The sequence below is a fragment of the Triticum aestivum genome, chromosome 2A (assembly GCF_018294505.1).
Source record: "Triticum aestivum cultivar Chinese Spring chromosome 2A, IWGSC CS RefSeq v2.1, whole genome shotgun sequence".
Lineage (NCBI taxonomy): Eukaryota > Viridiplantae > Streptophyta > Magnoliopsida > Poales > Poaceae > Triticum > Triticum aestivum.
The window spans coordinates 681,680,087-681,694,139 of NC_057797.1; the positions used below are offsets into that span (position 1 = coordinate 681,680,087).

General features: G+C 46.8%; 1 protein-coding gene across 1 annotated transcript; it reads left to right on the forward strand.

Moving 5' to 3' along the window:
* Nucleotides 1-2,941: 2,941 nt before the first annotated feature.
* Nucleotides 2,942-4,528, forward strand: LOC123185917 (uncharacterized). Its single transcript, XM_044597725.1, has one exon. The coding sequence runs from the start codon at nt 3,022-3,024 to the stop codon at nt 4,423-4,425; it is 1,404 nt and encodes a 467-aa protein (XP_044453660.1). The 5' UTR covers nt 2,942-3,021; the 3' UTR covers nt 4,426-4,528.
* The last annotated feature ends 9,525 nt before the right edge of the window (nt 4,529-14,053 follow it).

Here is a 14,053-nt window from a genome sequence, read left to right on the forward strand (position 1 = left end):
AACAGGCACAGATTCATATCCCCAATATCAGTAATACCAAACCCCCCAAACTCCTTTCTCATATTGAGAGAACCCCAAGTAGTCAGATGGTATTTGTGATGGCCCTTATAGTCATCCCAGAAGCAGTGAGCTAGTTGGGAATTAATAAGCTTAATAGCCCATTTAGGGAATTTAATATACCCCATAAGGTAGGTTGGAATACTAGCTAAACAGGGTTGAACTAAAATCAGCCTTTTGCCAAAAGAGAGTAGTATCCCTTTCCACCCTACCCCCCCCCCCTCTTAAATAAACTTGTCAACCATAGCTTGAAGGTCCTCTTTTCTAAGCTTGCTATATTCCAGACCAAGGAGTCAGTGGCGGAGCTAGAAAAAAAACTCTGTGGGGCGAAACACAAATCATCAGTGTCTGGGGGGGGGGAATGCTAAAAATGTTCTAATCTAAGTCCCCCTAAAAAATCTTCAGAAATTGGTCAAAGGCTAGGGGGCAACGCCCCCCCCCCCGCCCCAACATAGCTCTGCCACTTCAAGGAGTCATGAACATCAGTGTATAGGATAGATTTAGCAATCTCCAGGAGCTCATGCCACATGTTCATAAGCTCCTGGTTAAAGCATCTTCTAAATGTAATCTTGAGATTGCAACCATCCCAAACTCTATCAACAGTAATAGTATGCTCATTGGCTATGTTATATAGATTCCAATATTGGGTAGCTAGGGTAGCATTGCCAAATCCTCCCAGAATCTAGCTCTCTTGCCATTTCCTATGTGCCAAGAAAAGCCAACCTTAGCAGCTTGAGCTGCCCAGACCACTCCTTTCTAGAAAGGTGAAGCCCCAATAGCAGAGCAAGCAAAGATGTTATTACTCTCGAGGTCATACTTAAAATCTATGATGTTCTTCCAAGTTTTTTCCTCAAAGTTATAATACCTACTTATCCAAGAGGCTAACAGGCACAGGTTCATATCCCCAATATCAGTAATACCAAACCCCCAAACTCCTTTCTCATATTGAGAGAACCCCAGGTAGTCAGATGGTATTTGTGATGGCCCTTATAGTCATCCCGGAAGCAGTGAGCTAGTTGGGTATTAATAAACTTAATAGCCCATTTAGGGAATTTAATATACCCCATAAGGTAGGTTGGAATAATAGCTAAACAGGGTTGAACTAAATCAGCCTTTTGCCAAAAGAGAGTAGTCTCCCTTTCCACCCTGCCCCCCCCCCTCTTAAATAAACTTGTCAACCATAGCTTGAAGGTCCTCTTTTTTTTGGGGGGGGGGGGGCGAAACACAAATCATCAGTGTCTGGGGGGCAAATGCTAAAAATGTTCTAATCTAAGTCTCCCTAAAAAAATCTTCAGAAATTGGTCAAAGGCTGGGGGCAACGCCGCCCCCCCCCCCCCCCCCCCCCCCCCGCCCCAACATAGCTCCTCCGCTTCAAGGAGTCATCAACATCAGTGTACAGGATAGATTTAGCAATCTCCAGGAGCTCATGCCACATGTTCATAATGTCCTAGTTAAAGCATCTTCTAAATGTAATCTTGAGATTGCAACCATCCCAAACTCTATCAATAGTAATATTATGCTCATTGGCTATGTTATATAGATCCCAATATTGGGTAGCTAGGGTAGCATTGCCAAACCAATGATCCTCCCAGAAACTAGCTCTTTTGCCATTCCCTATGTGCCAAGAAAAGCCAACCTTAGCAGCTTGAGCTGCCTAGACCACTCCTTTCCAGAAAGGTGAAGCCCCAGTAGCAGAGCAAGCAAAGATGTTATTACTCTCGAGGTCATACTTAAAATCTACGATGTTCTTCCAAGTTTTTTCCTCAAAGTTATAATACCTACTTATCCAAGAGGCTAACAGGCACAGGTTCATATCCCCAATATCAGTAATACCAAACCCCCCAAACTCCATTCTCATATTGAGAGAACCCCAGGTAGTCAGATGGTATTTGTGATGGCCCTTATAGTCATCCCGGAAGCAGTGAGCTAGTTGGAAATTAATAAGCTTAATGGCCCATTTAGGGAATTTAATATACCCCATAAGGTAGGTTGGAATACTAGCTAAACAGAGTTGAACTAAAATCAGCCTTTTGTCAAAAGAGAGTAGTCGCCCTTTCCACCCTGCCCCCCCCCCCCCTCTCTCTCTTAAATAATCTTGTCAACCATAGCTTGAAGGTCCTCTTTTCTAAGCTTGCTATAGTGAAGGGGAGCACCCCAAAATTTAATAGGGGAAAAGCTAATTTTGCACCCTAAAGACCAGGCAAAAAAAATAGCTTCATCCCTATCAATATTAATAGGCACAAGGTCACACTTGTGAAAATTAATCCTCATGCCAGAAATGTGTTCAAAACAAGATAAAATCCATTTTAAATTTCTGGCATGATCTAGATTCTTATGTAAAAACAGAAGACTGTCATGAGCATATTGCATGCTAATTACTGCGTTATACTCTATTTTGATAGCTTGATCTCTTGGGAACGGTTTCCAGACTTTTCAGGGCTTTGATAACTGGCATGCACGATATATTTTTTTAACATCAGTACAAGCACAAGCGCTCATATACACGCGCATACACTCACCTTTATGAGCACCTCTGAAAGACTGAGCCGGCATATCATGTTGAGATTCACGAAGTCATCGTAGGCGCCTCGTCGTTAACAGTAACGTCTCCTCCCACTGAATGCGCATCGCCGGAAATCCTAAAATAAATCCAGGAATAAATGCGAACACCAGGATTTGAACCTTGGTAGGCTAGGGATACCACGGTCCCTCTAATCATTCAACCACAGGTTGGTTCGCGGCATGCACGATATATATCGTCCGTGGTTCATTTAGTTTGCGTGTAGATACATTTACACGTTCCAAATCTCAAGCGTTGATTGTGATTGAGACGATACGTACGGCTCGTCATAAGCTGATCCTTTCCTTGGAGCTGTCTGTTGTAGCTAGGTCGTGCAAGGGTACCGGCCGCCGGCCTAGACAAATCTATACACAGATCGATCCATCCATCCGTAACGGAGATCGATGGCCAATGCGCGCGTACGCCGCGCCGGCGGCGAAATCGCGGACGACATCCTCCACGACGTCTTTGAGCGCCTGCCGGGCTACCAGGACCTCCTCCGCTGCGCAGCCACGTGCAAGCGATGGCGCCGCCTCGTCACCGACCGCGCCTTCCTCCGACGCATCGGCCTCTGGCCGCAGACGGCGCGCCACCCGTCCACCCTCGCCGGGATCTTCTACCAGATCACGTGCCCCGTCGGCAAGCCCCGTCAGAAACACGGCCAGCCTCCGGAATTCTTGAACCTTCAGCTCGGGGGAGCGCATGCTACCTTCAGCTCGTTCGTCCATGGTGCGCATCTCACCTTTGGATCATTGGTCGACAACGACGACGGTCTCTTCGCCTACGCAAGGTCACTCGCATCGCGCCGTGGTCTTCTCCCCGTGAGCATCCTGCTGCCTACCATGTTCCACGACATGCACGGTACAGGCGCCCGTGATAAGATCCAGCTGGTGGTATGCCGTCCTGTGGTCGACAAGCAGCGCAGTCTTCTTCCATTGCTTTCCTTCGACCTAAGTGGATCTTTGGACTGGCACCTCACCGGCTGCGCACTCCTCACCGACGAGGACCGTGGTGTCATTGATTCTTTGGATCAACCACGACAACGGTCGTCGTTTCAAGTGCTCTTGACCTACACCGGCGACAATGGGATCATATATGTCTACATGTACTCCTCTGCCACGGATACTTGGAGCACGCCCACCAAGTTTTGCCAGGCTTCACAACTCATCAGGTGTGGACCATTCGCCGGCGTTGTCACCCATAACACCGTGCACTGGTTGTACAAGGACAGGACTAGTTTCTACACGCTCAATGTAAACGCTATCACCACGGATGTCTCTCTGACCAAGATCCTGATCCACGTCGAAGCTTGTCGACAGTGGGGGCGGGTGTTGTTTCCGTGTGTCTCCGGGGAAGGAAAGCTTTCGTTCGTGAGTATGCGAGACCATGGCATATTAGTGCTCTGGACCAAGCAAGAACAAGATGACGGCGGCTATGGCCGTGAGGCTAGCTTAGGAGGGTGGTTGGGCTCCGACCTGATAAATCTAGGAAGCAAAGACGAAATAAACAATGTCTTCTACGCAGAGAGGAGAGGTGCCATGCTCATCGAGCGGTGCGGTGGTTCTTTTTTCACCGTTGATCTCAAGAGCAAGGAGAAGGCGTCCATTGATATCAAGGGCGAGGACATGGAGCCTCACAAGGGGTATTATAGGTTTCCAATGTATCATTGCAGTAGTACTTGGTGTAATGGAGTCTACGGTAGGTTCGATTTCATCACGCCAGTATTGTACGAGATGGATTGGATGATTGACCGTGGCATGTTGTCCGCCACTGATCAGAGGCTAGATGAAGACGGTTTAATTCAATAATTTGTACTCAACATGTACCTAGGGTTTAGTATTTTGTAGCTAGCTAGGATGGGTCCGTTGTTGATCCGGTATTTGTCTTGATGGATCACCGGGGTTCTGGATACTAAACGATGCATGGCAGACATTTCATTCAGGGTAGGTGTGATGATTCCATTTGTATTCACTCCCACTCCGACTATCCTATTTGGCTCAGTATGTAACTGAATTTTGTTTGTTCCTAAAATAACTGAAAATGTTTACCATGAAACCCCGTGCTACAATGTAAAAAAAATCAAGTTGACGCAACAATGTCAACTCAAAGCAGAATATCGTGAACGAAGATCACTTCATTTGTGTCCTTTTTGTGATGCAACACACGTCCATGGGAGCCAAATTGAGCATCGAGCGGCACATATACGGTTTTCCTGCGTTCAAAGTGTTGCTCATGGAAAAAAAGTGTTGCGGTGTTGCTTAATAGACAGATCACACCATTGCCACTCCATCAGACTTTCATCTCTCCCAGCTACGGGGAGATAAACAGCCGATCCGAAAATAACGCTGGCCCCTGCGTCGCTCTTCCTGGGCGACACGGGCGGCGCCACCGTACCCCAGCCTAACTTTCCTTCTCCTCCCGTCTATCCATCCCGCCGTCGCCGGAGGACGCCGCCGGCGAAGCTAGTGCGGCTGATGGTGGTGGCGGGGACTCTTCTTGTGGTTCTTCTTCTCGATGTCACGAGGACCCTGCAAAGAGATCGAATCAATCAAGCCAGATTCACTCGTTCGTATGTCTACTCGGACGTGCATGTGTTGTTAGGCTGCAAATCAATCAAGTTGTCTGTGTGGTTGGTTGAGGCTAGCTTTGCACATATCGTGTGAGTTCTCATCAACGGCAGCGGCTTTGGGCGGGGCTCCATGGATTAGGAGCTGTCTAGCCGTTGGTTGTCTGTCAGCTGCTTGTCTGCAGAGGATGGGCGGGCCTCTCTGTGCCGCTCTTACGCCTTTCTATCCGGTCAGACTCCATGCTTCTCTGGATGCAGATTGGGTGGATCGGGCTCCGTCTCATGCTGGGATGCGGAGGCCGTCGCTGGTGTGGCTGATCTAACATGTTGTTGCCTGTTGGGCCCCACTGACGGCTGGATCATCTCATCCAGGCGGAGGCCTCGCTGTTGATTACAGTGACCACCGAAAGGTCTTCATGAGGGTTTCTCCCTCTAGATCCGGTGGTTGACTTAGGCGAAGTGATTCAAACTATGGACAATGGTTTGACGCAGAGGGATGGTGGTGTAGCAGCGGCGATCACATATCGCAACTTCGCAAGCAGCTGCTGGGATCGTGGAAAAGTGGTGGTGACAACACGTGAGTCACTTGATGGTGGTGCTACTCGAGCACCGAATCTCGAGCTCCGGGGTGAAAGCCTAGGTGACCAGGGTTGGTTATGCCTGGCAATGCCGATGTTTTTACGTCGTTACCTTGTTGAAGGCATTGTTCGGATATGCTCAGATTGATTCTTCAGGGTGAAAACCTAAATCCTGACCTTGAGTGGTTGGATTCGGTGACGGCGGTGATTGATCGCCGCTCCCTTTCTCAAGGCTTTGTTGTTGAAGAACCTCGTCATTCATGTGGTGTCATGAGATGGTTGGTGCGGATATGATCATTAATGTACTTTGCTGGTTGGATCTGATCATTTTGTAATTTTTTTCCTCGCTTACGCATAGCTTTGATCTTATATGGCTTTGCTATTTGCTGGCAGTTTTTGCGTGCATGCGTTAATGTTGACTGTGTGCATTCTAGTTATGCAGAGGCCGGATGTGTTCATTGTGTTTGTATCCTCTTGATGCTCCATTTTGAGCCAATAGAATTCGCCCTTTGTCGAAAAAAAATCTCTCCCAGCTAAAAAAAATCCTCTGGACTCTACAGGCTTGTGTGCTTCCCGCCTCCGCCTCCTTCCCCTGTTCCTTCTTATGTTGCTTGCTAAGTAAGTTAACCGGATGTAGTTCTAGGCTTATTATGTTGATGAACTATTATCCAAAAGTTTTCTTGTTTATGGACTACTCCTAAGGGAAATAACTAGAGCAGCGCAACGCATCAGTTGGGTGATAATCTAAAAAAATCGACCACCTCAGCAGCCATCGGAGGGAGCCTTGAATAGCCGTCTTATCTCTCCCAAGACTTTCCAACAAGGCTAGTGTTGCGCTTGGCCCTAGGAGCCTTGTTGCAATCTTTCCCCAAACCGTCTTTTCCCTTTGAAACAAGACTCAGGTTCCGCTCGGCCCTCTACAACAGGAGCCCTGTTGCAATCTCCCATGAATCATTTTTGGCTTGATCGTGTCCGACTGTACATCACCATTGCAACAAGACTCTTGTTGCAAACATTCGTTGCAACAGGACCCTTGTTGCCAAAGCATCTTTGCTTGTGTCTGTCGCCATTGTAGCAAGACCCTTGTTGCAAACTTTCATTGCAAAAACACCCTGGTTGCAAAAGCATCTTCGACCATGTTTGTTACCATTGCAATAAGACCCTTGTTGGAAAACTTCATTGCAACGGGATGTTTGTTGCAAAAGCATCTCCGGATCGTGATTATGTATGTTGCCATTGCAGTGGCGTTGCCTAGTTTGCAGCTGCGATGGATGGAAGGCACATCCGCCTTCCAGTACCTTGCCTAGAACAGGAGCACATCTTCTCGCATTTTTTCTGGCGGAGCAGCAACAAAAGTGGTTGCTGGGCCATGGCGAAGAGGCACACACGTGAGGCACCGGCTAGAAAAGGCACACAAACACATGAAGTGGGAGATGGTTGTTAGGCCATGGTGGAGCCAAGGAGGCGATTGCTCCTGTATACGTGTGGGGGTTGGTGGGGAGATGACGATGTGAAGGGGGTGGATAAGGTTGCAAATTGGGACGCATGGGTGGTTGCCGCAGGGATGAGTGATGTCTACTACACAACCTTCTTCTTGTAGACGTTGTTGGGCCTCCAAGTGCAAAGGTTTTTAGGACAGTAGCAAATTTCCCTCAAGTGGATGACCTAAGGTTTATCAATCCATGGGAGGCGTAGGATGAAGATGGTCTCTCTCAAACAACCCTGCAACCAAATAGCAAAGAGTCTCTTGTGTCCCCAACACACTCAATACAATGGTAAATTGTATAGGTGCACTAGTTCGGCGAAGAGATGGTGCTACAAGTGCAATATGGATGGTAGATATAAGTTTTGTAATCTTAAAATATAAAAACAGCAAGGTAACAAGTGGTAAAAGTGAGCGTAAACAGTATTGCAATGCTAAGAAACAAGGCCTAGGGTTCATACTTTCACTAGTGCAAGTTCTCTCAACAATAATAACATAATTGGATCACATAACTATCCCTCAAAATGCAACAAAGAGTCACTTCAAAGTCACTAATACCAGAGAACAAACGAAGAGATTATTTTAGGGTATGAAACCACCTCAAAGTTATCCTTTCCGATCGATCTATTCAAGAGTCCGTAGTAAAATAACATGAAGTTATTCTTTTCGTTCAATCTATCATAGAGTTCGTACTAGAATAACACCTTAAGACACAAATCAACCAAAACCCTAATGTCACCTAGATACTCCAATGTCACCTCAAGTATCCGTGGGTATGATTATACGATATGCATCACACAATCTCAGATTCATCTATTCAACCAGCACAAAGAACTTCAAAAAGTTCCCCAAAGTTTCTACCGGAGAGTCAAGACAAAAACGTGTGCCAACCCCTATGCATAAGTTCACGAGGTCACGGAACTCACAAGTTGATCACCAAAACATACATCAAGTGGATCACGTGATATCCCATTGTCACCACAGATAAGCACATGCAAGACATACATCAAGTGTTCTCAAATCCTTAAAGACTCAATCTGATAAGATAACTTCAAAGGGAAAACTCAATTCATTACAAGAGAGTAGAGGGGGAGAAACATCATAAGATCCAACTATAATAGCAAAGCTCGCGATACATCAAGATCGTGTCGAATCAAGAACACGAGGGAGAGAGATCAAACACATAGCTACTGGTACATACCCTCAGCCCCGAGGGTGAACTACTCCCTCCTCGTCATGGAGAGCGCCGGGATGATGACGATGGCCACCGGTGAGGGATCCCCCCTCCGGCAGGGTGCCGAAACGGGTCTAGATTGGTCTTTGGTGGCTACGGAGGCTTCTGGCGGCGGAACTCCTGATCTATTGTGCTCCTCGATGTTTTTAGGGTATATGGACATATATATAGGCGAAAGAAGTCGGTCAGGGGAGCCACGAGGGTGGGAGGCGCGCCCAGGGGGCAGGTGCGCCTCCCTGCCTCGTGGCCACCTCGAAACTTCCCTGACATCTACTCCAAGTCTCCTGGATTGCTTCCGTTCCAAAAATAACTCTCCGAAAGGTTTCATTCTGTTTGGACTCCGTTTGATATTCATTTTTTTCGAAACACTAAAATAGGCAAGAAAACAGCAATTTGGGTTGGGCCTCCAGTTAATAGGTTAGTCCCAAAAATAATACAAAAGTGTATAATAAAGCCCATAGACATCCAAAACAGATAATATAATAGCATATGGAACAATCAAAAATTATAGATACGTTGGAGACGTATCAGCATCCCCAAGCTTTATTCCTGCTCGTCCTTGAGTAGGTAAATGATAAAAACAGAACTTTTGATGTGGAATGCTACCTAACATATTTATCCATGTAATTCTCTTTATTGTGGCAAGAATATTCAGATCCATAAGATTCAAGACAAAAGTTTAATATTGACATAAAAATAATAATACTTCAAGCATACTAACAAAGTAATCATGTCTTCTCAAAATAACATGGCTAAAGAAAGCTATCCCTACAAAATCATATAGGCTGGCTATGCTCTGTCTTCATCACACAAAATATTTAAATCATGCACAACCCCGATGACAAGCCAAGCAATTGTTTCATACTTTTGATGTTCTCAAACTTTTTCAATCTTCCACTACTAGAGAAAACCTTACTAGTGGCGCTAGTTTTTTACATAGCAGTAGCGCGTTGACCCGCGCTATTGCTAGGGCGCTACAGCTATTATTTAGCGGTAGTGAAAGTGCGTTATATCGACTAGAGGGGGGTGAATAGGCGATTTTTATGAAAGTCTTCAAAACGTGGAAGTTATGAAGACAAACCGTAGAGATATGCCTATCACTATGCAGCGGAAGTTAGATTACAGTAGGCAAGCCATGGTCAAGTATTCAATAGAGTGAAAGCACAATGAGAAGTAGCTGCAGTGTAATAAGGATCAGGTAGGAAGAAGTTATGAAGCCAAACAAATCATACAGTTACGTTGTGAAGACAAAAGATAGAGCAAGCATGCAATGGCTTCACAATGAGTAACAGTAAGTAAAAGGAAGTGAAGATAAAACCAGTGACTCGTTGAAGACAATGATTTGTTGGACCAGTTCCAGTTGCTGTGACAACTGTACGTCTGGTTGGAGCGGCTAGGTATTTAAACCAAAGGACACACAGTCCCGGACACCCAGTCCTGAACACGCAGCTCAGGACACCCAGTCCTCACCGTATTCTCCTTGAGCTAAGGTCACACAGACCTCGCCCAATCACTCTGGTAAGTCTTCAAGGTAGACTCCCAAACCTTCACAGACTTCACTCACCGGCAATCCACAATTTCTCTTGGATGCTCAGAACGCGACGCCTAACCGTCTGGAGGATGCACAGTCCTCAAGTGTAATAAGTCTTCAGATCACTCAGACAAGAAGACTTAAGTGATGCCCAATTTACTCTGGCTCTGGGTGGTTAGGGCTTTTCTCCTCGCTAGGAATTTTCTCTCAAAGGCTTCGAGGTGGGTTGCTCTCAAACGACAAAAGCCGTGCACTGAAATCTGAGCAGCCAACCGTTTATGGTTGTAGGGGGTGGACTATTTATAGCCACTGGGCAACCCGACCTGATTTGTCCGAAATGACCCTGGGTCACTAAGGAACTGACACGTGTTCCAACGGTCAGATTTCGAACTCACACGGCAACTTTACTTGGGCTACAAGTAAAGCTGACTTGTCCGACTCTGGACAAGATTTGCTCTCATAGTCTTCGCTCGAAGACATAGGATTTGAATTAGGCATCACTTCAGTCATTCTGACTGGTTCTCTTGGACCCCACTTAACAGTACGGTGGTTCCTATGACTCAACACAAATGAAATAAAACTACGAAGGATCTAAGTCTTCGAGTTCCATAGGCTTCACGTGGTGTCTTCTCTTGTCATAGTCTTCAATGTGAATATCTTCATGTACCACCATTGTCTTCAATGTCTTCGTACATTTTTAGGGGTCATCTCTGGTAGTAAAACCGAATCAATGAGGGACTTCTACCTGTGTTATCCTGCAATTCTCACAAACACATTAGTCCCTCAACTAGGTTTGTCGTCAATACTCCAAAACCAACTAGGGGTGGCACTAGATGCACTTACAATCTCCCCCTTTTTGGTGATTGATGACAAACTAGTTGAAGTTTTCAACGGGGAATATAACTTGTGAAATTGTAAAGGAATTGTCTTCATAAGCTGCAAGGGCTCCCCCTGAAGATGTGCATATAAGTAATTTGCTTCTTGAATGCAAATGCACATGGCAGGTTGTATTTGTGGAGATCCACTTCAACTTATGATGACAATCCACTATGCATGTAAAAGTATATGAAGATAATGACATGTATAATTGAAAATGGACGTCTGCAGAATGATCTAAGTGCGGAATTTATTGTCGCACATGCGGAATTTATCTTCGCAAAATAGAATGGCAAACAAGTAGCAGACGACCATCGAGTCTAAGTGTTACAACTCAAAGAAGCAAATGTAGCAGAACGGGAGTTGTAAGCACGAAGCAAAATGTAGCAAAATATAAGGCACCCGCCCATATTGACCCGCTTGAAGACTAACAACATCATATGCTTCTCCCCCTTTTGTCAGTGATGACCAAAAAGGTTTGAAGACATAGAGTTTTCTACGCGTTCCCAGGCGCAGCAGGGTCGTGGAGTTGTTTGGCGGTGCAGAGCTTGGTGCAGAGTCGACGCGCGCTGAAGGAGGTGGTGGTGATGTAGCATCGTCTTCTTCCTTGATGATTCTTGCAGTTACCGTGGCAGCATATGAAGAGAACTCTGAGTCTTCAAGTGACGGAGTTCCGCGCAGCACAGCTCTTCTAGGAGGTGTGGAGTCAAACTTGAATCTCTCTCTGAAGCCATCCTCGTGAAGATCTGCTTCAGGGCACAGCATTGTGAGTCCTTTCCAGGTGCGGCGACAAGTTTTATGAGCAACGAATGCATTCTTGGTGGCAAGATTTCTGATGCGGTTGACATCCACCAAGAGGCTTTTCATCTGTCTCTTCAACCAGTCGTGATGCCTATCCTGCTTTTGATGAAGGGCCACAAGAAGCTCTCGGTCATTGAGAGCACAAGCGCGCTTCTTGGGTCTTTGAGCAGGTGTGCTATCAGTGGCTTCAGTTGATGAAGGGTGTGGTGCACGTGTAGTGCCAGCCAACGGATACACTCTGGAGATGGCTTCAACACCTTCAACATTCTGAGTGAAGCTCTGGTGTTCTGCATTCTGAAGACACAAAGGTTGCTTGGCAGGCTCAGGATATATAGCTTCAGCAGAGGTATCCACATCTGGCAAGAGGATCCGATGGTTGCGGGCTGAGGGCTGATACGAGATTGCAGAGTGAAGCTTGATCCGTCTCATTACCCAAGGAGCATAGTACTTCAAACCAAATAAATCTGAGCCTGATGCTGCAAGTTGGCGTATGAAGAAGTCCTGGGCGTTGAAGCATTTGCCATGAAGGATACAAAATATCAGAGTCTTCATTGCACCCTCAATCTTGGCATGTGGAGAGTGTACCTTAATGGGCCAGAGAGTCCGCCGGATGATGTGATATATGGTTCTGGGCAGGTACTCAAGGTCTTCAACGAAGAACTCAGTTGGATAAGGTGCATCGTGGGGCAATGGCTTCATCATTGAGAGCATCTGACTCATATTTGGTTCAGGCTCTGGAATATGCTCTCAAGAGCTTCAGCATGTAGTTGACAGCCTTCCTCGAAGAATTCGCCAGGAGTGGGCAGGCCGGTAAGCTCAATGATATCAAATGCATTGGCTTCGTGATGGACATTGCCAGTCATCCACTCCAGGACCCAAGTCTTCGGATCTCTGTTGTATCCTTAGATGTGGAGGGTGGCATAGAATTGCAGCAGAAGCTCTTCATTCCAGTGCTCTTCATCAGTGACAAACTGCAGCAGACCCACTTGCTTAAAGCAATCCAAAGCTTCCTCTAAACAGGGCAGACCAGCAATGGCTTCAACATCAAGGCGCTTGTGCGGGAAGATGCGACCTTGGTTGTATAGGATGCATGAATAGTAGCTGCGCTGAGGATAGCTCCAGAACCTATCTGATACAATCCTTTCCCTTGAATAGGGGTTCTTGGAGCTGTTGAAGAACGTGTTATCTGCCTTGAAGCTAGTGATGTTGAAGGAGCCAGGAGCTGATGCAGGACCTGGGAACCTTGGCAGTCGTGGGATTGGCGTCTAGACTTGAGGCCTGTGCTCAACATGGTAATCAAATTGAGGGCCTGCAGCAGACTCAGGAACAGACGTGTTTGGATCAGTAGCTTCACTGTCTTCTGAAGCATTGGGTGGGGAGGGCTCCACATTGGCTTCATTGTTGGTTGTGGCAGCCTCAACATTTTCAGCCTCCACTTGTGTCGTTGGAGGGACAGACTCAGGCACGTTCTCCTGGAGAACTGCTTCTTGTTGGAGCGGGGGAGTTGGAGCTTGTGGTACTTCTTCATTCTCTTCGGCTGATGCAGCCGGAATGTCTTCAGCCAAATCTTGAGGCCGTGGTCCTTTGCGAAGCCTGCGGAATGCAGACGACGCCTGTGGAGTTGGAGTGGGCTGGACCTCAGATTCTTCTTCTTGTGGGTGATCCGCCCATGACGCAGCTTGTGCGATTGGCTTCAAAGGACAACCAATGCTGATGAGTTCGCTTGTCTCAAGCTGAGGAAGGGCTGCATCATCTTGTACATTGTCTTGGTGACCAATGTCTTCAGCAGCGATGGGGTCGGCTGCTGGAATGTCTTCAGCTTCAGGAGCAGGCTCATGAACTGTAAGCTGATGATCTGCGTCAGGATAGATGACAAAGAGGGGTTCAACCATCAAGGGCTCTGTGGGAGTAGCCCGAGCTTTCTTGATTTTGTGCTTCTTCTGAATGGGGGCAGAAGGAGAGGCTTCGGAGTGTTTCCTTTTCCTTGCTTCGGCCTCTGCAGTTCTTGTCTTCTTGAGCCCTGAAGCGGTTGACCGGCTCTTTGGCTTCGAGCCAGTCATTGCAATTGGGAAGACAATTGGAACTGCTTCTTGCCTTGGTGCCTCTGGTTCAGCCATAGCAGGCTTCTTCTTCTTCTTCGCGGTCATCCTGGGGTCGATGCCAGGACGCCCAAGTGCCTTGCGCTTCTCGGCCTCATTGTAGGCCTGCACACATCTGTCTGCCAGAGTCTTCATCCGCTCACGCGAACCCTGAGCTTCTGCACGCTTCTTCAGAAAGTTTTCTTTTAGCTCGTGCAACATGATCTTGAAGTTCTTCACTTCTTGCACGCTAAGCTTGGCCATGTGCTTCTTGAACTGAGCCTTTTCA

What these genes read in the sequence shown, in the direction of transcription:
- LOC123185917 (XM_044597725.1), top strand. Translation starts at nt 3,022, where the DNA reads ATGGCCAATGCGCGCGTACGCCGCGCCGGCGGCGAAATCGCGGACGAC.